Source organism: Lissotriton vulgaris, chromosome 5, assembly GCF_964263255.1.
Source record: "Lissotriton vulgaris chromosome 5, aLisVul1.2, whole genome shotgun sequence".
Classification (NCBI taxonomy): Eukaryota; Metazoa; Chordata; class Amphibia; order Caudata; family Salamandridae; genus Lissotriton; species Lissotriton vulgaris.
This window is the reverse complement of record NC_141693.1, coordinates 1,719,125,694-1,719,152,112: the sequence shown is the minus strand read 5'-3', so window position 1 is coordinate 1,719,152,112 and position 26,419 is coordinate 1,719,125,694. Positions and strand designations below refer to the sequence as shown.

The window sequence follows — 26,419 nt, the reverse complement described above, 5'->3', positions numbered from 1 at the left end:
AGTGGGCAGAGAAAAGTGAGAATCAAAAGTGTGGGGATTAAAGAAATGTGAGTGGAAATCAGAAGGTAAAAGACAGGAGAAAAGAGCAAGAGAGCGAATAAGGGAAAAGGAAAACAGATGAAGAACAAGGCAGAAAGGTTAAAAGAAAGTGAGAGAACCCAGGTAATAAATCGTCCAGGAAGATTTACCAGTGTCCACAATAAAACACCCCACAACTGTCGAGACTTGTTATGTCTCAGCACCACAAAGAATAGAGAGAATCAAAAGATGTAAGGATTAGAGAACACATTTATATTGGAATGTGAAGCATATACGAGACCAAAGCAAATTTAATTTAGATTTTCCTCAATAGAAAAGGCACACACTGCAAGATGAACTCACAACCAAGGAAGGCAAGGTCCAGCATTGCAGAATAAAAGCTGATCAGTGAGAGGGCGGGAATGCCCAAAAGTGGGCGATTCACCAGTGAAACTCACCCACAAGCACAACAGTGGCTTCTGCATTCTCCGGGATCTTGGAGGACAGTTGGTGCTTCTGCTCAGATCCAGAGAGTCCCTGGATAAATTCAAGGAATAGAAAAAGAATTTAGATCAGTCATGTCCAATTTTCAATTGTCCTACTTTGCAAAGTATGTGTAAGATTGTTCAGTGTTTTAGTATAGCTGTAGGAGAGACCAGTTTCGGACATGAACAGCATTGGGTTTAAATTATGGTAGACCTACTCTGCCTTTAAAGCTTTTCATATAGACAAAATGGGAACCAGTGAGTTAAAAAGTACATCCTATTTATGGCACTGGAAAGCCGTAAATTTGCCACTTCAACCATAAACATATATTTAACATATATATATTCGCTGGAAAAATATGTTAAGGCATTTTTAAAACCATTTAAATGAGCCTTTCACTGACACCACCTTTCCCCCGAGCCAACAAAAATTTAAGGTTCTTCTCGTTGGAGTGTGATCTTGAGGGCATTATCCAATAGTTCCAATAACCCTACGTGGGCAGTTCAAGTGGTTTATAAAGTTTAAAGTGATCTTATCCTTACTCTCCCTCTAACATACAAGGTCCCAATGAATTTCTGGGGTTCATTAATCATGTTTTGGTGTCCTCTGATGTACACTGTTTGCGATCAATAAATCTGATTGGTTGAAAATTTAGGGGCCTATTAGGATGACGGGCGGACTTTGTCCGCCCGTCATCCTAGCGGGGAATGGGACCGCCCGCCATAAGGGCGGGAGTCCCGGGGGTGGCATTAGGATGTGCCCGCCACTGTGGCGGACACATCCTGCATTTCTAGCATTGTGGTGGGCGGAGCGCTCAGCACCGCCCGCCACAATGCTAGAAATGCTTGTCAGCATTTGCATATACAAAGCGGCAGGCACCGCGCTGTGCCTGCCGCTTTGTATATGCAAATGAAGGGGGGTACCATAGGTACCCCCCATGTGCACCCCCCACCTGTACTTCACTCTGGGGGCCCACAGGGGGCCCCCAGAGTGAACACCGCATGCCTTTCCGTGGCGGCATTGCCGCCACGGAAAGGCATTGAGACCAGACCATTGTAATATGGCGGGCGGTGTCTAACAGACACCGCCACCATGTTACTGGATTTCCGCTCCGGCCGCAAGGCGACCGGGGCGGAAAACATGCGGGCGGTGTTTGTCACCGCTGCGGTCCCCTCCGCCATCGTAATATGGCGGGGGGGAATGCAGGGAAGGATGGCGGGCGGATTGCCTCCGCCAGGGTGGCGGTGGCCACCGCTACCCTGGCGGAGGCAATCCGCCCGCCATCTTAATGGGCCTCTAAATGTCTCTGGTACATTGTAGATTAAGTATTATCAATCACTAATATCTCAATATATATTCAATAGACCTCCCCAGTCTGCAAAAAGGACCTATTCTACAAAATGTTCTGTCTCAAAACCAAATTTTGGTTAATCTATCTTTTTGTTTGGGTTGTAGCAGAGAGCAAATGTTCACATGTGGATTCCATTTGCACATCGCCAAAAGTATTTTTTAATAATAACTTATAATGTAGCAAACATCCAGCCCAACCAGGGCCCATGGAGTGCTTTATATTAAATTCAAGTCAAAATGCTTAAGAGGTTATAAAAGAAGAAAGGTGTCACAAAAGATGCAAAATGACCAGAACAGAATAATAAAGGGTGGAACTTTATTCCTCACTCACCAGCCATCATCCAAAGCCAAATCAAGCACTCCCTCCAACCTATACTAGGTATAGGCATATTCTCAATATGGTATTTGACAGCAAGTAAAATCATTAGAATGAGGAAACTGGAAGACATGGAGTGGGCTGCGGATGCCTCCAGGTCACCCGAATTCTTATACTTTTACTTTATATTGTGCAAATGTGCTCTCTCTCCTCTCAGAGTGAACATATACATATATCGTACGAGTCTGGGGGGAGTAGGCATATAGTAGTAGGAATGTGTCTGTCATAACCATGAATAATTTGCAGTTTTCTAGAGTCCTTCCAGTTATTTATCTCCCCTACCTCTCCACGCCTTCCTTACCTGCTCCATAACAGTGAATGTTCGCATCTCGGTCGAAGGCTGTCCTTGTACCAATAGTTTTTTGCTTGCTGATTCCTGTGTTTCTGCTTTTGAGTGTGGGATTAGAGTGCTCTGTTCCTCCGTGAAATCCGGGTGGCTGTTAAGAAAATGGGAAAGCAACTATAACATCTCCTTTTCCCTTCTCAACCCTTCCAGAATCCTGCAATACCAGGCCTTGCAAAACCCTTGATGAGTTCAACCTCACCTAAAGATGTCAACCCTTCTCGAATGACAATCTGGAAAGAATCAGTGATGCTCTCAGTAGAGTAGCAGCAATAAAGAAGCTGGCCCATTATATATCAGACAAGCACTACTATAACACAAGACCACTGGCCCTGTCCTTAGGTACCTACTAGATAACAAGCATTTTCTTCCTAAGACCCAATGACAGGACCACCCATGAGACTTCCTCTGCTACAGGATTGGGATAGATTTAGAAGCACCTCCCAGAAGATCCATTCTAACCAAAGTGCTTTGCAACCTCTACCCAGAGTGTTCCTGTGTTTGTGAGAAGGCTTATTGTAGATCACAGCTTCCAGTGATCACAAGCCCCGGGCCCAGGGTCACCTTTTCACAAGACAATACCTGTGCTGGAGGAGCAGGGCTCGCAGGACGTCTTCTCGATCCTGGGGTCTCAGCTGACCCTCAAAGATCATCTGGTCAATTAGCTGGCAGGCGATTCCAGGCAAGGTCTTCTCTGGTAGATCCAACATAATAGTACCTGCAAACGACCACATTTCAAGTGCGTGAGTGAAATTTTGAGCCAGCTGGCAGCAGAACTAAATTATTTACCTACATTAGACTCACACTGGTTACGGCTGTAGCCCTTGCTTCCCACACAAATTAAAATCTCTCCTATTCTCTAACTCGTCGAGATCACAGTAGTACATATGTACTTCACAAAGACCCTGAATACCTCCTTCTCTCTGGCAAATAAACCTGCCAAATGAAGTCCACCATCATTAGCCCCCTCCTCACAAAAACATCTCCAAATCTCAATAGGTTTCAACCAATCTCAAACCATCCCTTCCCAGGTAAGACCTTTCACCATCTACGGGACGTCATTGAGAGCAACAGCGTACTCCACAACTGACAATCCATCTTCAGAATAGCTTGAGGAATGCAACTTGCCCTGGCAGAAATCACAGGAAATGTAATCCCCACCTTCATAATATTTATTTCTAATTTGTCTCAATGGATCAATGAATGACGTTGTCTTCATTAGAGATAGCGCACTTGGCATCTTCATTTAACAGGGCCCCACAGTGTAGATAATCTCCCAACATCATTTCAAATTATGTAAAATATGGGGATCTCTTTTTTTATTTTTTATTTTTTTTATTATTGAGATGGTTCCGGGTATCACAAAAAAAATACATTAGTCAACAGGATAAAATCAGGCATTAAAGGTGCAGAATACATCTTACAAATACAGTCGTAAGAATCAAAAAACCTAGTTTGTTTCGGACAGAAGTACATAGGGGAATACAATCCGCGTTACCAATATATCTTTAAACTCTTGTTCATCGGATTTCTCTCCAATTTCTAAGAGGGGCCCATATCTTCTTACCAAATTCTCTCGACCTCTTTCCTTTAAAATCATACAAACATTCCTCTATATTGTGCGTTCCCAACAGCCTAGTTAACCACATCTGGAAAGTGGGGGCTGCTGAATCTTTCCAACCAGCGGAGATTAAAATTCTAAAAACAGCCATAGATAGAAAAATAAATGCTTCAACCTCGTACTCTAATTTTAGGTTTTCGTCCCTGCCGATCAAAACAGTAGTAGGGGATAGAGTGATCTGAATCTCTAGCAGCCCCGTTAAAAATCTTTCAATTTCTTTAAATACAGGAGTAAGATTCTGACAATTATAAAACATGTGAGATAAATCTGCAGGGCTATGGTCGCACCTGGGACACCTATCGTTTTCTCTCTTACCCCACTTGAACAGCTTGGAAGGCGTATAATATAGGTTAAAAATAGTCTTGTAGTGTTGTGCTTTTAAGTTTGAAGCTCTTAATACTTTCTTATTCAATAGGTTTCAACCAATCTCAAACCATCCCTTCCCAGGTAAGACCTTTCACCATCTACGGGTCGTCTTTGAGAGCAACAGCGTACTCCACAACTGACAATCCATCTTCAGTATAGCTTGAGGAATGCAACCTGCCCTGGCAGAAATCACAGGAAATGTAATCCCCACCTTCATAATATTTATTTCTAATTTGTCTCAATGGATCAATGAATGACGTTGTCTTCATTAGAGATAGCACACTTGGCATCTTCATTTAACAGGGCCCCACAGTGTAGATAATCTCCGAACATCATTTCAAATTATGTAAAATATGGGGATCTCTTTTTTAAGCCAACCACTGCTTCATCTGAACTGTTACACCAGTTCATTCAGGGGCCTAATCTTCCATTGACTGGATTATTGAAACTCCATCTCTACTGGCTTCCAGAAGAACCAGAATTTCATACTCAAGAGGATTCAAAGCAAAGTGTAAAAGCCATGGTTTGAACTACGTATGCATAACTATGTAGGATGATGTATGTGAATTAATGCGAAAACGAAAACTTAAAAACCACACTGGCGCAAATCAAATCATGAAAATCCAATTTTAAGGAATGGCAATTTTAAGGAAATACAAATAAATCGAAAATGAAACAAAACATTTTAAAGGGAAATACTTTTAAGAAAAAATCCAAAATTACATTAATCTTAGGTGGAGTTTAGAGATAGACTAGTGGAATCAGGGATGGTTGATAATCACACGTTTTAGGGGTCATGGATGGAGTTCCGACATAAAAGGGATTTGGTTTTCAATGTTCAGGGGTTGGTGGTGTTTAGATGTAGAATGAGTTTTTAGGATTCAGGGATTTGTGGGCTTTAAGCATAGAAAGGGGTTTTTAAGGTTCAGGGATAGGTGGCGGTAAGGGGTATCCTGGTGCTTTAGGGTTCAGGGGATCTGTAGAGTTTAGGGGTCATGTATAGGTATAGTTTAAGTGTGATTTTTTGGGGGGTGTTCTGGGATGGATGTAGTTTAGAGTTAGGAAGGCCTTTAGGGTTCAGAGATCAGTGAGGTTTAGGGGATTGAGGGATAGATGTAGTTTAGGCATGGTGAGGTGTTTTTAGGGAGCAGCAATGGATGGTGTTTAGGGGTTGTGCAGTGGTGAGGAATGGACGGTGTTTTGAAGTGGTGATGGGCCAACAAATTAAACGTATATGAAATAATTGTTTGACAATGTAAAATATATCAATCCAAAATAATGTCCCCTAAGGTAAAGCACTGAAATAAATACCTATGACAAACTGTTTATAAAAGTAATACCTGCAGCCATTGTATTTGCACCTTAAAAAATAAGCATGCATAAAAGAATTTTGAATAAAAAGACATTCTATGAATTGGTTTCTGTAAAATGGTAAATGCCATTCATTCTGCACATTTATGTTAAACAGTTTTAGGTGACAGTGGTGGCTCGCGGAGGAGCGTCGTCTCACTGCTTTCCGCAGTGAAAAAAGGAAAAATTAAATGATAATAACTATGTTATAATCATTTTATTTTTTCCTGCTGTGGCGTCTTGACAGGTAGGCAGATCTGCTCTGATCTCAGAGCAGGGGGAGGAGTGGTTTGCACTATGTAAGTGCGCATGAATATTTGACCAGTCCTCTCGGGCCGGCCAAACATTCATGAGCACTTGGCATGTTCTCCATGTCGGTTGCATTGCAGCCTGCATGGGGAACATGCCTACGTCCCCATTTCTTGGCTGATCGCTAAGGCCAATCACCATGCTGCATTGCAGAGTTGTCATTAGCTGTGGGGAGCCCTCTTCCTCTTTCCACAGGAGGAGGACTGACAGGACGGAGGAGAGGTGGCCGGCCAGCTGGACTGCCGGCAGGTAAGTGATTGTTTTTTTTTCTGTTTTTAACCCTCTTCTCCCCTCCCCGCCCCACTGCTGCAGCTGCCACTGTTAGGTGTAATGGTTTCTCAGTAATGGCATTCCATGAAGTCATTTTCTATTAAATCACAAGGTATACAGACATAATATCGATTCAAAAACATAGAAGGGCACAAATATCAAAGTAAAAATATAGAATGGACAAAATATCGAATGGACAGAATATAGAAGTGAAAAATATCGTTTTGAAGGTAAGTAATTTAATATCGATTTTTAAAATATAGAAAGTTAAAATATCGAAGTATATAATATAGTAATTAAGATATATCGAATTTTTAATAATATCTCATTTTTTCAAGTGTATTTTTAATGTTATTTAATTTTTGTGTCATTTAATTCTGTAGCGGGTTGTGGGTTTATAGGGGAATAGGGTGGGAAGTAATTTAATTGTAGTTAATTAAATCTGTTAAGTTATTTTTTGGTATTTATTTTGAATTAATTGTTAATTAATTATTAATTTGTAATTAATTAATTTTGAATTGGTAATTCATTTTTAATTGTTAATAAATTTTTCTTAATTGATTCATTGATAATTATGTTAATTGTACTAATTTATTTTCCGTAGCGGGTTGTGGGTTTATAGGGGAATAGGGTGGGAAGTAATGTAATTGTAATTAATCAAATATGTTAATTTATTTATTGGTATTCTTTTATAATTAATTATTAATTTATTTTTAATTGGTAATTAATTTTTTTTAATTGGTAATTAATTTTTATTAATTGTTTAATTGATAAATATGTTAATTTAATCATTTATTTTCCGTAGCGAGTTGTGGGTTTATAGGGGAATAGGGTGGGAAGTAATTTAATTGTAATTAATGAAGTATGTTAATTTATTTATTGGTATTTATTTTGAATTAATTAATAATTAATTATTAATTTGTAATTAATTAATTTTTAATTGTTAATACATTTTTGTTTGGTAATTAATTTGTATTAATAGGGAATTAATTTTAATAACTAATATTTCTTTGTATTTTTATTTGATTAATTATTACATAATTTTAAATTTGTAATTCAGTTGAATTAATTTTTTATTGGTATTGATATTTAATTTATTTGTATTAATATATTAAATGTTTACTTTCCCTACTGTTAAATTAACCAGAGAGGGCATAGTAATTTTTACCCCTACGCTATGCAACGCTTTCCCTACTGTTGCACCCTCTGGAGTGGGAATAGTAATTTTTACCCCTACGCTATCCAACACTTTCCCTACTGTTGCACTCTCAGGAGTGGGAATAGTCATTTTGTACCCCTACGCTATCCAACGCTTTCCCTACTGTTGCACCCTCTGGAGTGGGAATAGTAATTTTTACCCCTACGCTATCCAATGCTTTCGCTACTGTTGCACTCTCTGGAGTGGGAATAGTAACGTTTACCCCTACGCTATCCAACGCTTTCCCTACTGTTGCACTCTCTGGAGTGGGATTAGTAATTCTTACCCCTACGCTATCCAATATGTACCCTACTGTTGCAGTGGCTGGAGTGGTAATAGTAAATTTTAACCTCTTGCTATACTGCAGTAAAAATATTGTATATTTTTAATTAATATCATGTTGTAAATGTAAATGTAGTTGAGCTTATATAGCGCACAGCTACCCGCAGTGGGTGTCCCGGCGCTTGCTTAGGGAACCCGTCCTGATATTCCCCTGTGTGATAGCCCCAGCGGGTATCCACAAGGTGAAAGTCAGGCATCCCGCCGCGAGGGGCCGTTGTGGAGATTAAGCAAGCTATTGCCCAGAGTCGCAGAGTGTGAACCCGTGAGTCGAGAAGGCACCGGAGCGAGAATTATCGAGTCCGTGGAATTTTTAGCCCAAGACCCGCCGAGGCGGGGAATTGAACCCTGGTCCAGGACCGATCTCAGCTTCCGGGTCTGCCGCCTCTAACCCCTGAGCCACACTTCTCCATATATATGTGTTAAAAAATCAAATTGTAAATTAATTTTTTCATAATGTTTAAGTTAAGTATTTTTAAGTATGTTTTAATTAATTATAGTTATTATTTCATTAATTTTAAATTACTTTTAAGATATTTAAATAAATTCGATATTTTGACTAAGTATATATATTTTTTCGACATTTGTGTACTTACCTGTTTGTAGATAGTACTTCGATATTTTGTCTTTCTATATTTTTTCAGTGATCCAAATCACATACCACCAATGTAGTACATACACTTAGCGCTCTCACTTGGTTCACAAGGCTGCAAGAATTGACTTGAAATTCAGTGTCCAGCGCGTAGACATTCTGGAGAAAGGGCTCTAAATACCTTCAGAAACTGGGGTACCACCATTGTGCTGATGCTCTGATACACAGTGAGATTGAGAAGCACAGAGAAAGAACGCGGATAACAAATGAGGTGCTGCTTTATGTTAAGTGTGATCAAGTGCCCAACCAAAGGCTCTCATCCCAGCCCCCATTTTCTTTCCAATTGTTACCTGGCCCATCATATGAGCCAGAGCACAGATTACTTCGAAAACTACTCTAACCCATATCCCTGTCCGCTGGCATCACACGTCAGCTAACTGTTCCTACTTGATACCTCTAATCACATTGCTTTTGATAGTTGACCAGTGTGGTTGATGCACTTGAGGAACTGTAGTAATAGCAATATCTCTTTAAGATATTCCGTAGTAGAACTGTAATGATGTAATAAGAATGTCTTACAAGCTATTGTAATATAAGAATGTTGTGATTCATTTTGAGTAGCAGTTTCCACAGAGCTGCATGCTTTTTTGTAACGAGCTTTCTTTTTTAAATTTTTGGTAAACCTTTATTGGTACGTGAAGCAGTTACAATCACGGGCAAGCAAATCAATAAAGCCATAAGCATGCAACATTTCGCCTCCCAAATGCCCTATTGTAGCTCAGGATAATGACCGTACCATATCGGTACCAGGATGAAAGAGGTTTCTTTTTAAAAGTTAAGGAGAGAACAGGATCTAATGCCGTACAGTCAAATAATACCAATGCAAGGGGTTATCATTGATCAGGATCTTCACAGTCAGGACTAATGTAGGCAGAGCATTGGCGCTAGCGCATATTAATCAGGATAGACAATAAACAATACAGTTCGCTCACCAATACAGTACATGCCCGCTGTAACTTAAAACTTTAGAGAAACGTCCACCCTTGCAATTTGAACCATGAGAACGCACGGTGAGCAACCTACCACTCAGTTTCCCGAAAGAGAAGAAAAAGAGGAAGAATAAAGGGAAAGCCAAGAGAAACAAGAGAGAAAAAAGGGGCCATAGAACAGAAAAAGGAAAAGAAAAACAGCAGTGCCCCTCCCCTAACCCCCCACCCTGCACCCCTGCCTACGGCTACGGCCTCCCCCTTAGCAGCGTACCTGTCACCCATTGTATGGAACCCGAACTTTAGAAAAGAGAGGAAGAGAGCTATCGCCCAACTAAATTAAAAGAAGAACCCAAAAGAGGGAAGAAAGAAAACGGAGGAGAACACCAGGACAGACCCCCAGCCCACACCAACCCCCCCTCCCCCACCACAAAGAATACCCACTCCATGCAGAAAACTGAGTGCAATAGAATAAATGTAGTTTGAGTGGGTTCAATCTTCGCCAGCCCACCGTTAGCTCCACAATGACATAGGTGAAAAGTCCCGCACTGGCCGCACACAAAAAACAGCACTACAATTCTTAACCCAGGCCCGCCCGGTCAAAAGTACTGATGCAGCCCAGACCCTCTGCCACAGGTGTGAGTGAGTCAAAATACCAGACTGGGACGAGGATGTCATCTTGGGGTGCGGTAGTATACAATAATGTCGTTCGAAGGACGTCGTCATCAACATGCCCGAGGGCCACCAGGGAACGCAAGTGGTGGCGCTCACTCTTTACCACCAGTCCAATACAAAGTACAGAAGATATGTCGTAGCGCCACAGCTGCACGCCGCTGTAGATCGGTTGATGGTTAAAACAGGTTAACGCTCCCAGGAGTAGTACCTTCGTAAGATCTTCCGTCTCCGCTGTAGACGCCGGACTCCGCGCAGCTTTGCTGTCCCCCTGTCGGGCATGGGCACACACGTTGCCTCCATCTAGCCCCGAAATCACAAAGTCCTGGGGATACTCATGAGCCGTCTGCCAATAAGCCTCATGCCCCACAGCCTCTAGTGGTCCGTCCATCGGGGCGGAATCCGCTCCACCGAGACGACCCCTTCGCACGACGGCATCCAGGGCTCTCCCCACGGTCTCCATATTGTGTTGCAAAAAGGAATGCAAGTCCACAATGGCCGCCATGATATCTCCCAACCGCAGTTCCATTTTCTCTCCCCCATTAACTCCAGTCCCAGCATCAAGCGGGGCTTCATCATACCAGGCCGATCCGTGCCGGGTGTCAGATCGCATCATTCTCGTGGCCCCTGCAGAGCAATTCAGGATCAATTCCGAGACCCTCTCAGGCACCATTGCGTGCAAGGCGTTCCCACCACGGAGTGCGCCTCACTTGGTGAAACGTGTCCCGAGGCCGCTCATCAGGTAGCTGGCAAATAATCCCAAGGGGGGTTTTGGGAGACACTCACCTCCGTCAGGATTGATGCAGTTGGCACAAAGCATACAGTCACGGAGGCACCAACGGGGGGGGTATTCCTTTGAGCGTCCGCAGAAAGCGGCGGATCAAATATCACCATTGCTGCAATATTGTGCGAGGAGCGCCGTCAAAATCGGGAAAATCCGAGTCCCCATCTCGCCAGACCGGTACTTCCGCCATACACTCTGCCGTTGTTGTTGAGGTTGAGGCCGGGCACTTCAGCACCCTAGACCCCGGTTCCATGTCAGGGGCGGGCCGCAGTCTTCGAGTCGACACATCCCCGGCCAGGAAGCCGTCAGAACACTCGGGCGCGCATGGATCAGCGCCGCTTTATCTCGGCCGTGCGGAGCATAGTTGGGGCGCCGGCTAGGAAGCTGGATATGGTGGTGGGAGACGGAGACCGACGGAGCCGGGAGCCCACGTGGCCATCTTGGTCTACGACCTGGCTCCTCCTCCGTACCGAGCTTTCTTAATAAAGCTAAATGGATTACTTTTTACAATAAGTATGTGTCTACACTTATTTATCGTAGCGGTGATTATACTACAATTTTTGGCGACGGGCTGGGCGCTAAGGTAAGCATGGGCGAATTTTGCGAATCTCGCGTTCGCGAATTTTGCGGATTTGCGAACTCGCAATCCGCAAAATCCGCGAATTCACGCGAATTTGCGGATATTTTTTTTTTTCGTGTTCGCGCGGGTTTCTGCCAGTTCGCGAGGGTTTTGTACAATTTCGCAAACGCGAACTTACCTGTCGGGTCGCAAGTTTTGCGAACTTGTTGTTTCTACGTGTCTAGCCTGTTTGGGACACTCTTCTTCATCACTGCCACTCTCTGTCACCACTGCCACTCTCTGACTACTCTGGCCCACCCATGCCACCCTCTGTTTCATCACAGCACCCTCTGGTGTACACTATTGTGGCAAAGCAAAGCACACCTTCCCTGCCTCAAGTGACCTGAATTAATTTGGGGCTGATTAATGTGTCACAGAATATTTTTTTAGCTGGCACCTGCTTCCTTAGTGCTTCCTGATTAGTGATCTTTTGCACTTGCTAAGTGCTTTCATTGTTGCAAAATTAGTTACAACACCTGCCCTGCCCCAACTGACAATAATGAATTAGGGGCTGATTAATGTGTCACTGGATTTGAACTTCCAGCCTGGCTCCTGCTTGTCTGCCTTAGCTGTAATTCAGGACCTTTGTGTAACTATTCTGAGGGTCAGAGCAGGGTCACATAATAGTTGCAAGTAGGCAACTGAACTCTGGAGGGGCCCCTCAGGAAGCACTACAGGAAATGGCTACTAATGATGAGCTTGAACTTTTGAACCTGGTAAGTAGTTTCAGTTTTGCTAAGATCGTATTTCTGCAATTTAGCGCTTATTTGCGGGGCGCGAAGTTGAACTGGGAAGCCGCGAACTCACGCGAACAGTGCGAGCAAGCCATAAAATCCGCTGCTCGCGGATTTGCGGATTTTGCGGGAAATTCGCGAATCTCGCGGATTGCGAATTTACCGAAAATCCGCAAAATCTGCGAGCGGAACGGATTTTGCGCCCATACTTACTGGGCGCAAGTTAGCCTCTCCAAACGAACACCAAGAGTTTGGGAAACCGCCAAGGAAATTTCGGAGCATTATTTTTTAAAAAAAGAATAATAATTGGAGCAGTGCCAAAGAGCGACAAAAGATCTCTACAGAACAAGAAGTGATCCCGTGAATAACCTGAAGTTTCCATTGTGATTACGAGGCGAACCACGTGGATTTAAAAAAAAAAAGGAAATAAAGAACAAAGTCGGGAAAGGAGAAACTACAAGGAATTGTCCGCTTTGTAAATCGCACATCCTCAAGGTGAGCTACATTTTTTTTTTAAGTGGAAGTGCGAAGCATTAACCACATTTGCAACCGACATAGGTCTCTGCCTTACTTTCAAATCACGCACACTACTCGCTCCACTCTCCGCGCTCCTTTGTTTAAATCCCGCAACCTCCGTCGTGCTCCATGACTGTATTATGCTTGTGACGACATTGACGCTATGTTTTTGGCACCAGTTACAGCGGGTCAACAAACGTCAGCGCGATTCAAGGTCACGCACTTCGGCCATTTTGGAAATCGGGTTTCCATAGCAACAAAACAGCAACGAGCAACGTCGCTCCCGAGTAAGACTTTTCAAAGGATTTCTAATGTCTCTAAACCTCCTTGGCGATTTTGTTTTCAAGAAGCACTAATCCACTGTATTTTTCAAAGATTTATGGTTGTACAGGTACATTAACAAGTGCATCCAGCACTATATTTTCGAAGTTTTATTTGGATTTACACTCTTTCTGTGTGACTCTGTGACACCTTTAGTTATGATAATTTGACTTTTTCTGCTTTTAATTGAAGTCATGGTCAGTATGTGTTATTTCACTGCATGAGTGTTTTTTAAATGCAATCTGCACTGTGCTCAAGTAGTATTTCTTTGGCAGCGTAGTGTTTATTTTCGTGGTAAGTCATGTCTACTAAAGCTACAGATGCAGCCCCTTCAAGATCAAACACTGCAGGAGAAGTCAACTTATCAAATTTACACATCAACTTTCCCAAAGAATTTTTGCCAACTCCCGGCGAACCGGTAGTAGCATGGCTGGACTGGAAAGAGTACTTTCTCAATTATATCGCGAACCTTAAAGACGTCAGTGGAATTTTTTCTCCTGAAAGGAAAAAGAGAATGTTATTGTATTCATTAGGTCCTGAAGGTTTACGCATAGTTAATGAATTGCATAGGCACGATAGATCTGAAGGGGATTTAGATGTATTTAAACTTGCTATTTTGGTTCTTGATGACCATTTCTCTCTTTCAGTTTGTATTGCAGTCACTGGACACTCTTTTTTCCATAGGAAGCAAGAAAAAAACGAGTCAATAGAGTAGTATGTTTCTGCATTGAAGAAATTAGCAAGTAAGTGTAGATTTGCACAACTGCATGACGAGTTCATTTGTGACCAGGTGGTCATGTACACTAGGAATAAGACCTTACAGGACAAGTTGTGGGTTGAAGGCGAAGGATCTCTGAAAGATATCATTGTGATAGTAAAAAAAGCCGAACTCTCTTAGCGTTCTGCAAAAGCTACACTTTCGCAAGATAAGAATAGTTCAGAAGAAATTGTGAGGAAGGTTGTTGAAAAAAGTCTGTCTACAAGCACTACAAGTGTACAAAGTTTGAAAAAAAGAAAGCAGACTATGCTGACAGACGAAAAGCGGATGTCACAGAGCAAAAGAAATGTAGTAATGTAATCTGCTATCGATGTGGTAGTTACTCACATTCTGCAGGTTATTAGAGATGTCCTGCCAAATCTGCAAAATGTTTAGATTGTGATTTAGTTGGACACTTTTCTGCGGTTTGCAGACGTGAACTTAAGAAAAAGTCCAAAATGCAAAGAAGAGGAGGATGGAAGTTCCTCAAATTCAACTGACAATGAGGTACAAATTAATTGTGTTCAGAAAAAGGAAGTGGTACTAAATATTATGGGGAGTTCTTCTTCAAAATCATTGTGTCATGTCCCCTTAGGAGGTATCACAGTACAATTGGCAGTTGATTCAGGGTCTCCTTTTACTATCATTTCACAAGATGTATGGAAAAACCATTTTGTCAAGAATATTGGGGAGTGGTTAGAACCTAATGATGTGTCCGCTGAAAGTTTTACAGGGGAAAAAATCGATATTTTAGGTTTTAGGTCTTTAATTTTTAGTTTTAAGGAAAGACAATCGATAGGAAAGCTGTATATAGCTAAGGAAGGACCATCAGTGTTGGGGTGGAGAGATCAAAAGTTGTTAGACATCATTCTCAACCCTAACAGTAAGGAGCAAGTTTTAGTATCTTGTGAAGCCGAAGACACCAATAAATGGGTTCTACAAGAATTTCCAGAAGTATTTACGAGTGGCATGGGAACATTGAAAGGTTTTACTCATAAAATTTGTTTGAAAGAGGGAGCAATTCCAAAAATCCATAAAGCAAGAAATATTCCCTTTATAGTTAGGGAAGGAGTTAAAGGAGAATTGGAAAAGATGTTAATGAACAATGTTATAGAACCTGTAGAAGCAGCTAAATGGGTTTCGCCATTGGTCGTAGCCCGCAAGTCCAATGGCAAGGCCCGTTTATGTGTAGACTTAAGATATCTTAACAACAATATTTTGGTTGACCAGTTTCCTCTACCCAGGATTGATGAAATGCTATCCCTTACACGCAATGCCACATAATTTTCCACTTTGGATCTTTCTGCTGCATATCATCAAGTAGTATTGGATAAAAACAGCAGGCAGTTCACTACATTCTGCACACCTTTTGGGTGCTATAGATTTAAACGGATGCCTTTTGATTTGGCATCGGCCGCTGCAGTATTTCAGAGGCTGATGTCAAATTTATTTGGTCACATTCAGGAGGTCGTGTTCTTCCAAGACAATATTTTAATTATGGGGAAGGGTAAGGCACACCGTGACAGCATTCTGAGAGAGGTGGTCTCCATTCTTCACTTATTTGGGCCATGAAATTGGTGGTTCTGGCATTAAACCTAAGAGTACTTTAGTAGAGGACATACTCAACGCACCTGCTCCCAAGTCAAAAGACGAACTGCGATCTTTTCTGAGGTAGGCAGAATTTTATTTGAAATTTGTAGAAATAATTTTTCACTGAAAACATATGACATGCGCTCACTAATGAAGAACAAAGTTACCTTTGTTTGGAATGATACCTGCCAAAAGTCTTTCAATAGTATCAAGGAATCTATTGCTAATGCACCCACATTACAGCGATTTGATCCACTTGCTGCTAACACAATTGTGACGACTGACACCAGTGGCACTGGTCTGGGTGGCGTGCTGTCACAAATTTATGAACACGGTAAAGAAGTTATTATAGCTTTTGCGTCACGCTCTCTGTCTCCAACTGAAGAGAAGTATTCGGTGATAGAACGAGAGGCGTTGGCATGTGTATGGGCCTTAGAGCATTTTAGGAAATTTATATGGGGACATTTTTTTACCATAAGATCTCACCATAAACCTCTTACAAAATGACTTACCACTCAGGGTCTTTCAAGGGCATCAGCAAGAATTGCTAGGATGTCTATAAGACTTCAAAATTTTGTTTATGATGTGCAATATGTCCCTGGAGCTAAGAATCTGATTACAGATTTTCTTAGTCCTTTATCTTTACCTATGAAGGAAGTTTATCCTGATCCTTGGTCTGATTGATTTTTGTGTTGCTGGAGTGTTTAGCGATACAGTTGGACTACGTAAGAATGATTGGGACAAAGAATATTTGAAGGATGAAGTTCTGTCAACTGTTAAAAATAGGATTATTAATGGATGGTCCAATCAGTGCAAGCTTGATCCTAAGCTAAGAGCATTTTGGGAAGTTTGCGACAAATTGAGTTTAGATGGTGATTTCGTGTGTAGAGGAGGAAAAATTGTACCTCCCTCAGGTATACGAAATAAAATTGTAGTCATAGGCCATGAGGGACATCCTGGAGTGTCCCGCTCTAGGAGAAATATTAAAGCTTTGTATTGGTGGCCGAGCATTGATTTAGACATAGAAAGATATGTACGAGCTTGCGTCAATTGTGAAAGTTCTGACAAAGCTCATAAAACACTTAATCCACCCATGTCATGTCTCAGTTCTCCAAGTTTGCCATGGGAAAACGTTAAATTAGACATTATGGGACCTTTCATCTGGCAAGATGGAGTTACTAAGTACATTTTAGTTCTTGTTGACCTGTTTTCTAGGGGGCTTGAAATTTCGGTGGTCACCAAATTTGATACTGATAGTGTAATCAATTTCCAAAAAAAAGTTTTTTTAAGAGAGGGTTTTCCAGCCTCCAATTTGACCGTCAATGGAGTTCAATTTAAATCAGATTTGATGAAAAAATGTATGAACAATACTAGCATTGAACAGAAGTTTACTGCGTTGTATCATCCCAGGGGAAATTCAGTTGTTGAAAGGGCAAACAGAGTGTTAAAGGGTGTTTTACAGTTAGCAAAGAAAGGGAATAAGAACTGGGATGATGAACTTAACAAATTGACTTGTTCGTATAGGATTACTGTCCATGACACTGTTGGAGAGAGTCTGTTTGGTTTGATGCGGGAAAGGTTTCCCCATTGCAAAATCAACCCTGAATGGTTAGGGAGGAGCAGAAAATATGAATGGGATACTGTACAAGCCAAAGAATCCATTTTGAATTCTCAATGTAAGAATAAGCTTTATTTTGATGCAAAACATGGTACCAAAGAAGTATATATTAAGGTTGGACAAATGGTTAGAGTTAAATCTGGAAGGAAGACAGGTAAAGTCCAGTCCAAGTTTTTGGATCCGAGGACAGTAACTAAGGTTATGAGAAACACGGTTGAACTTGATGATGTACTGTGCATCATATGAGTCGTATTGCTATGTGTGGTGATATAATCTTTAAAAGAAAATGTGTTTTAGAAGGGAAGAAATATTTTTGGGTGGATGGATGTTTTACCCTCTTTTGAAAAGGGGAATGAGATGAGTATGAATACTGATCAAAGTCCTCAATTTTTGGACCTTCCAGGTGCAGATCCTCAAGAGAAAGATTGTGATGGTAGTCAGCTTGGTTTGGAGTCTAAAGAGATTCTTTCTCATAATCATCCTTCTGTGGAGGAATCTGGTAGGCAGAGTGGACTTGTGTCTGAAGACTACATGGTGGTAAACAGGTCCAGCAAATTTGAGAGACGTATTATTACCCCAAAGAAATGTAATGACTTTGTTTGTTTTTGAAAGTTCTTTATTTTTCTTGTGTTAAAAATATATAATTTTTATTTTTCAATTGTTTTAATAAATAAGAAAGATGTGTAGAAATAGGAATATCTCTTTAAGATATTCCATAGTAGAACTGTAGTGATGTAATAAGAATGTCTTACAAGCTATTGTAATATAAGAATGTTGTGATTCATTTTGGATAGCAGTTTCCACAGAGCTGCATGCCTTTTTGGTACCGAGCTTTCTTAATAAAGCTAAATGGATTACTTTTTACAATAAGTGTGTGTCTACAATTATTTATCGTAACGGTGATTATACTACAGGTATCCAGATCCAAGATCTTCTATATGGAAACTCACACAACATTCAATGTTCTGATGAGCCATTGCGTGTTCTGAAGTTGCCGCACATTCAATACTTTACTAATGTTTTAAGTAGAAAAGTATGGTCTATGGAAAGTTTGGCTATGTTACTCTAAAAAAACCTACAGGTTTCTGTATTGTCTCCTGCAATGGCAATGTTGGTTTCTTGAATATAGGGGACTCTGGCCTACCTTTCGTGAAAGATCTGCGCAGCTCCAGGAGGCTCCTGTAGGTAAGATATGATATGTGTGGCTTTCCCCATTGTTTCACATCATCTTCAAAGTCCTCCTCCATCTGCACCCAGTGTGCGGCCTCCATCCAGCGCATCTCCTTGTTGTGGTCCATCACCAGCTCTTGCAGCTCTGTGTAGGCCTAGAGGAGAGAGGGGAAGAAGGGCCAGAAGAAGTGAGAGGATGAAGGAAAAGAGTAGAAGGCAAAGGATGGAAGAGAAAGAGAGGGGGTAAATGGAGAGAACGAGAGAGGACATAGGAAGAAAGAACGAGGGATGGAAAGAGATGGAAAGAGAGACATAGAGGATGAGTAAGGCATGATATGAAGAGGTGGCAAAGGAAAAGAAAGCGGGGAAGCTAAGGAAGAGGAAAGAGGAAACAGAGAAATAAAAGGAGGGCAAATGAAGGCAGATAAGGAGACGGGGAATGAAAGGAGATAATGTGCAAAGAACAAAGAAGAGCATCAAAAATGGTGGAAGATGGTGGCATGAGAGAGAACATAAGGGGATAATGAAAGCAGATATGAGGGGAGAGGGACATCAAAAAAAAAAGAAAAGGAAAGAAGACAAAGAAGCATGTGAGAGAAGTATAATACGTCAAGAACACAGTAAATAAGGATTGAAGGATACACAGAAGGAAAAGAAAAATAATTCAAACCAGGATATGTCATAAAAGATGGAGAAAGGGAAAGAAAAAAAAGAAAGAGAAAGAAAATAAACAAAAAAAATGGAAAGCAGAGTTTCAAAGCCCACAAAAATAAAATAACCACAGAGAAAGATAAGCAGCAAAAGGAACAACCGAGAAAATAGGGTTGACAGAAAAGATGGGAGCGGTAAAAAAGAAAGGAAAAATGAAGGAAAAAGGAAATGGATTAGGTGTCAACTTTTTGACATAGAAGCTGGCATATCCAGTCACCTCAACCCGCAGCAATCTATTCTACATACATGTCCTAATTTGAAAATAACCAGATTACGTGGTAATGGTGTGATAATAGCATTGTCCAATTGCACTAATGCGACGGGTTTTCTGCCCCCTCGTACTGCCCTCATGGGCTAGGGGCTTATTTATATAGTCGCTTGCGCCGGCGGTGCGTCACTTTTAATAAGGGAAAAGGGTAGTACTGGCGGCGCAAGGGGCTTGTAAATAAGCCCCTCAGTCTATAGGTTAGGACAGAACTCAAGGGCACGCGGTCCCGCCTGAGGAGAGCGTGCACGGCATCTGCCGGACACAGGCTCAAGCTTCACAGTGGCTAGTCTGCTAACCGTGTTTATTATTCGCTTGCCAGGGCTCGGGGATTCATGGTGAGCCAAGTCAGGTCACAGCCGAGGTCACTGCAAACGAGACATCTTAATAACAGTGAAGCCAGCCCTTAGGTGAGGTCTCAGGCAACACATCTGTCTCGCGAGGCCTGCCCGAACCTTGCCAAGTGTGCAAACTGTTTTTAGAGGTCGTGAACCAGGTGTTTGACCACTGGGGGACGCCATGTTTGACCACTGAGACATTCACGAGTGGAACCTATTTTGCTTCAGAGATATTCCTTTGAAAGGGTTTCTAAGGGTTCTGGTAGCATATCTGGGAGTATTCAGACATTTTCATGGACAAGTCTGACTCTTGGGGCCATTTCTAGTTTCAAGTTTTATTCGACTTATCATTTGATAGTTATTGCTTGAAGCTTAGGCCTTATCAGCTAAGAACTCTATCCAACCTTGTCTGTGAACAACAGTGTATTCTAGTGCCTCTTTAATATTACAAAAAAGTATTAACTGTCTCAGGTCCCTTATAATTTTTTTATTACATTCACAATAATTCAGGGTGTGGGACACTTTAGTTACACCAAAGGAACTTTATGGAGTTGATAAATTTGCACTTGATGAAAATAGCAAAATATATATTTTTTCCAGATGCACTTCTCGTGAAGTTATCCAGTGAGAAACAGATTAATAGGACATTTGTGTCGCAAAATGTCAATTTGTTGGGTTACTGCCCACTGAAGTTAGAAAAACTTATATTTTATTTATTTTCCTGAAAAAGATATCCACAAAAAATTACTTTGAAAGTTTTGAATTAAAAAATCAATTTTTTCCTTGATGAGTATGTAAAAATGTCAAAGCCCTCCTTAGAGTTTATTGGCACCTTTTATTAGTCAGACTCTTAATAGGAGCTAAGAGGGAAAAAGGAAAGGGTCGCCCTCCACTCAAAACCTGTAATACAACAACAGACCCAGTCCAAAGGCGTCAAGGCATATCAGTGACTCTAAAGAAGGGGCAGTCAAAATATACTGCTACCAATCACTCTCTTGTATAATTTACAAGGAAATGATGCACTGTACTCCGCCCACGTTAAAAGACAAATCTGTTCTCCCCGACAGTACCACAGAACAACAAATCTTGTGACCCAAAAGAGTTGGTTGCAAGAGTCCACACCCTAGTGTTGGACTGAATTCTTAATAGACAAAATGTGTGAGAAACAAGTGACGCCTCACGGAAACACCACCAACGGGGTAACTGGTATGTAATTTCCAGACAAGCCCCTGCCTCATCATCGGTAGCCACTTGCTTCTCAAAGAAAATAAGAAGAAAGGAAAGAAGTGTCCAAAACAAACAACAAAAATTGTGACAAACAGTGGAAAGCAGAAATCTCTGCTGGTGACAAACACAAACATAAACAAGTGCCTAAAAACACAGCACACAGTTCCCTTAACCAACTTTATTTATAGGGAGGTGATTATATGCTGTTTGTGTTAAAAAGGCTATTAGCTATTCATGCATACCATTACCTAATGCCAGTGCCCACATGTTTCACTGCTATAACAACTTAAGCAGTTTCATCAGGGCTGCACTCATATGCTGCCACTCCACTTTTGGACACTAGTTCTGTGTGCACCAGAGTCCGCCAAGTTAGTCATACCAGCCGCTCCAGTATCAGAAAGGTACCAGGGTACTCCAATAGTGAGTTTTCACCTTCACTTAATCTTAAGTTTTCGTAATACCATCGGGAAGACGCTGTTCCTCCACCGTCCATCAGAAACAGCGTCTTCCCGTTGGTGGTGTTTCCGTGAGGCGTCACTTGTTTCTCACACATTTTTTCTATTAAGAATTCAGTCCAACACTAGGGTGTGGACTCTTGCGACCAACTCTTTTGGGTCACAAGATTTGTTGTTCTGTGGTACTGTCGGGGAGAACAGGTTTGTCTTTTAACGTGGGCGGAGTACAGTGCATCGTCTCCTTGTAAATTATACAAGAGAGTGATTGGTAGCAGTATATTTTGACTGCCCCTTCTTTAGAGTCACTGATATGTCTTGACGCCTTTGGACTGGGTCTGTTGTTGTATTACACCTTTTATTAGTACCACATGTTACATTCCCATAAGTGCCCTAAAGAGAGTCCGTTCACAACGTGCGCTTTACAGTAAATAAAAACGTCGCACATTCATTACATTTGTGACCCTAAATCTCACTGTCTGTGTCCAAATGCCGTGCTAGGAGGAATGAACAGTAGCCAAATTTAGTCCTTGGTATGAAAATTATACTAAAAACCCAAGAGGCCAGTGTAAAGTGAGAACTGGCCTTCCCTTCAATCTGGTGAACTTTGACCTGCCAGAAGATGTCTATTGTATCTATTGTGGATACTGATCCTCGGCTTTGGAGTGTGGCAAATACGAGTCTTGCAGGGCAGGTTCTAAAATGTCATCTTGTCCGCCCGTAGACATTGAACGCTGGCTGCTGATGTGCCTACAACAGAACCACTTGGCACTGCTCCTACCCTTAGTACACCCCAAAGTAAGTAATTATACTTGAGTTCCAGTATATCTTGCTCAAACTCCAGCATCAGTTGCAAGGCCCACCGTAGGGAGAAATAACAGAGGAGGACAACATTCAAGCTGAAGACCAATATTCACTGGACGATGGAAACTTCAGAGATCCAGTGGTCCGTACATGTTTCCAAATTCTTTTTTTGGTGACCTATGATTTCTACATGATTGGAAATCTTGGTGGATTCTCTGCTATTTTCTAACTCTTGCCGCTCCTCTGTCAGTTCCCACCCAACTCCCCATGCCTACCCTTCCCTTAACCTCGATTTCCCTCGCTGTGTGCAGTGGCTGCTCCTTACTGACGTGTTTCCACCCTCACTCAGATCTCCTTGAGGCTTATTTCAAGGGCCCGTTGAACTTTTCTCCCTACTCAATCAGATCCTGTTTGAAAGTTTGTGCCTGGTCCGTCCTAATCTGTCTCAGTTTCATTGGATTGTGTTCGACTCTGTGTGCCTGCTGCTGTCTAATCCTTGCCTTAGGCAATCGGTTCCTGTTTTACTTAAGCCGCCTGTCCCTCTCTTACGCTTAAGCCTCCTCACTTGGATCCTGTCGAAGCGCTTCTCCCTTACTGACTGTTGTCTGATGTTTCAGAACTGCTTTCGTCTCACCACAAGTTTCTTCCAAACTTTGGTTCATTCTGCATCAGATCTTCTGCTTGACTCCGCTCCTTTCTAACCCTTGTCCTTACTCCCTCCTACCCCCTCCACTATGTACAGTACAAACCAAAGCCACTTTGTCTGGTTTCAACCTCACTCAAGAAGGGCTCGCTGGTGCCGGAATTGGCCAATTGAAGCAGCACTTGAAGTGATAAGTCCGAACGCCTCCCTTTTCCGTCTGAAGGGTTTGGATAGTTTAGGCTTCAAATATTACCCTGTTCACCTCTCCGCTGCACTGCCAGTAGCTCTGAAGGCTTGACAGGGGTTGCGCTATTATGCGCCTGGCTGCTGAATTAGAGAGCCCTCTGCTTCTCCATTGATAAACAGACCTGCCGAAACAAATCTTTCCAGCAGATAAACCAATGTATTGATCATTAAAACACACAAGATGATGGACAGAATGTTGCACAATGGCAAAACATTCACCCCCAGTCACAGATCTGGGTTTATAACAGCTGAGCATGGAAGGTCCAAGGTTTCCAGAACTATATCTGTTTTCACAGAGTTTTTTGTGAAGGAGGAGGAAACATACTCAAAAACTCTGGACCTTTTAGAGTTTTGAAATTTGAACAGTTTTTAGAAAAAGAGAGTATGTTTTCCAGGTTTATATATTGTTTTTAGGTTGAATCCTGTAATCATTGATTTAAATTTCCATCCAAAAGATAGGGTCGATCCAATTTTAGAAAAAATAGAATTTTATTGATGCAGAATTGAACATTGACAGCCGACACGTGTTTCGCCCTCTGTGGCGAGTTGCGCCAGGGCTTTCTCAAGGCTAAGTTAAGTTTCTTAGTGACATTCTGTTAGATTTTCTAGGGCGCATCATAAGGGATATATAACACAGTAAGTTCCTTGAATATTTCAATTTGGAGTTAAATCTCCCGCAAAATCATAGCGTTTCCACGAAAATGCCGAGGGCGGCAAAGAAGTCCCGTAACAATCTTTGTCTTTGTCCCATGAAAATCTTGTCTTTGTCTTTGTCTTCATTGCCGCGCTCGGCATTTTCGTGGAAACGCTATGATTTTGCAGGAGATTTAATTCCAAATTGAAATATTCAAGGAATTTATTGTGTTATATATCTCTTATGATGCACACTAGAAAATCTAACAGAATGTCACTAAGAAACTGAACTTAGCCTTGAGAAAGCCCTGGCGTAACTCGCCACAGAGGGCGAAAAACGTGTCGGCTGTCAATGCTCAATTCTGCATCAATAAAATTCTTTTTTTCTAAAATTGGATCGACCCTATCTTTTGAATGGAAATTTGAATCAATGATTACAGGATTCATCCTAAAAACAATATATAAACCTGGAAAACATACTCTCTTTTTCTAAAAACAAATCTGGGTTTAATCCATTGTTATTTTGCACACCAAGCCACCCCAGTTCAGACATGGCCATATGCAAATCAGTCTTGACCCTGTGCCTCATGGGAACAGTCCAGACCGAACTGCCAAGCCATGTCTTCCCTGCACCGGAATCAAGCATCCTAGGACCGGTTTCTGGCTATCAGCCGTCTTCAGCCAGGATAGCTTGACTCCAGTGGCGTAGTGAGCACTGATCCCACCTCTGGGCATACCCTTACCCCATAGGGTGAACAGCAAAACACACAAGATGATGGACAGAATGTTGCACAAAGGCCCCTCTATCGTGTGTCAGCATTGCCCACTGACCACTGGTTGATCGTTTTAATGAGTTTCTTTTACAGTATCATTGACCCGCTCTTCTAAAGTGCTTATTGCATACATGCATTAAAGCTAGAATTGAGTCCACCACCCCTCCTCAAAGAAGAACGACTCAAATGCCCCGAGAGGATCCCTGTGAGCGGATGATTTGTCTTTTTGTAAATCTTGAAGGTCTATGAAGAGCCTGTGGTGATGAATCAACCCAGGAGGCATGTTCTATAGTGACTGTTTATAAGTAGGGAAGAGGCCACAGAAAATAAGGTCAATGAGTGCAGTTGCAAAAGACAGTATCATGAGAACAAAGGGGGAAGTGTGTCTTTACAGAGTGGGTGATCACAACAGTGATGGGATCTCAAAGGACTGTGGAGAACAGGGTAACTCTTTGTTTTATTGCGAGGATTTTGAGTTTTTAAGTTGGAAGAACGGTGGGCAGCCTCCATGGGGGCAATACATTGTTTTACACTCTCCGTTTAAATGAACACATAAAGCAAGTGTCATATGGCATAATATAAATATTTCTAGAGCACACATTCACCCTTGTTGCGGACAGATGACCGTTGTTTATTGTTACCACGCTCAATGACACCCATTTTATCAACCTTGTAAGGCTGTGAGGACCCATTAGGATTTGAACCTGTGACCAAGAGGTCAAACGCAGATCCCTTTAGTAGAAGCCTTAGTTCACTGATCCACTAGAAAACTGCAACCACACCCAGTCCTCCCATGTCCAACCTTTTGCAGTACTTTGAGCACATCACAGTCACCAACAGTTTGACATTCAGGGTTTTCTGAGGCTGCAAAGACTCTGTTTTGAATGGTGTTACATCTTAGGCCATGTAGGGCTAAGAAGGTGCGGCCTGCTTCCTTCTTACTTTTCTTAACCCCTTCCATGCTGGTGACGAACCCCAGCCGTCATGCACTACGGTGCTCGTGTGCTGATGACGGCTGGGGTTCGTCATGACCCGCCCCTGTTCGTTTGTTTACCGCACGGGGGCGGAATCGGGCCAGCAGGGAAGGGGTTAAAACAAAAAAATCCTGCTGAATTTCCAAAAGCCCTAAAGATGCTCCAGAAACTAGGAACTGTTAGTATTTGAAAACCTGGCAGGTGGGGTACTTTACCTTGAATTAACCCCTACCTGTCAGAAAGTATTTTAAATACTCTTTATTTATTTTTTAAAATTAACAGTGGATTAGGCAATCCTACATGACAAATCATTGGTAATGGCGGATTAGATATGTGTACATGCAGAGTAAAAATCTACTAGAGCGGCAGAAAACTATAGCTCGCACTGTGCAAGATGCCGTTTTCAATGATGGCATAGTGCCATATGCTTGTCCGCACTGTGCAATCATTGAAAACAGCATCTTGCACAGTGCGAACAGGGTACTACGCAGTTTGCGTAGTGCTACGCGTAGTGCGAAGTGCACTTTGCGTAGTTACGCGTAGCGCTCCTTCACGAACTACGCCCAGCCCTAGTCCTGATGAAAGCCTTGATACTGTGTTTAGATCGACTTGCAGAAACAGACTGTCTTTTCAAATTAGACCGCCTTTTCAATTTAAGCAGTATAAATCCATACTGCTTTTTGCACTGTCTTTTTAATCCTGCCAGTAGGAGCAAGTTATTCAAATTTGTTTTGTCCCTTTTAGGCAGGTAGAACCCTCACTACCTCACTCGTTACATTTTGTTTTGCGCTGTGTCCTCACTACACCTTTACTCATCTCTGGAATTTAGGGGCATATTAGCAAGAACCTTGTTAAGAATTATCGACGTTTTAGTGGCAGGAAACTGCCGCTAAAACGGCGATAATAGGCTTGCTAATATGCGTTATAGAATTCCAATGGAAGCCCAGGTTAGATGTCCTGCACATCTA

At 41.9% G+C, this 26,419-nt stretch overlaps 1 protein-coding gene across 2 annotated transcripts in view; it reads right to left on the bottom strand.

Annotated features, from left to right (window-relative positions):
• Positions 1 to 26,419, bottom strand: part of SLC4A1 (solute carrier family 4 member 1 (Diego blood group)) — a 191,986-nt gene that overhangs the window by 67,900 nt on the left and 97,667 nt on the right. For both annotated transcript variants that reach the window (XM_086923900.1, XM_086923901.1), the window contains 4 exons: positions 18,360 to 18,540; positions 3,156 to 3,291; positions 2,532 to 2,667; positions 477 to 555 (listed from right to left, as the gene is read on the bottom strand). In XM_086923900.1, the coding sequence (XP_086780026.1) occupies positions 477 to 555; positions 2,532 to 2,667; positions 3,156 to 3,291; positions 18,360 to 18,540 (532 nt within the window). The remainder of the gene's footprint in view (positions 1 to 476; positions 556 to 2,531; positions 2,668 to 3,155; positions 3,292 to 18,359; positions 18,541 to 26,419) is intronic.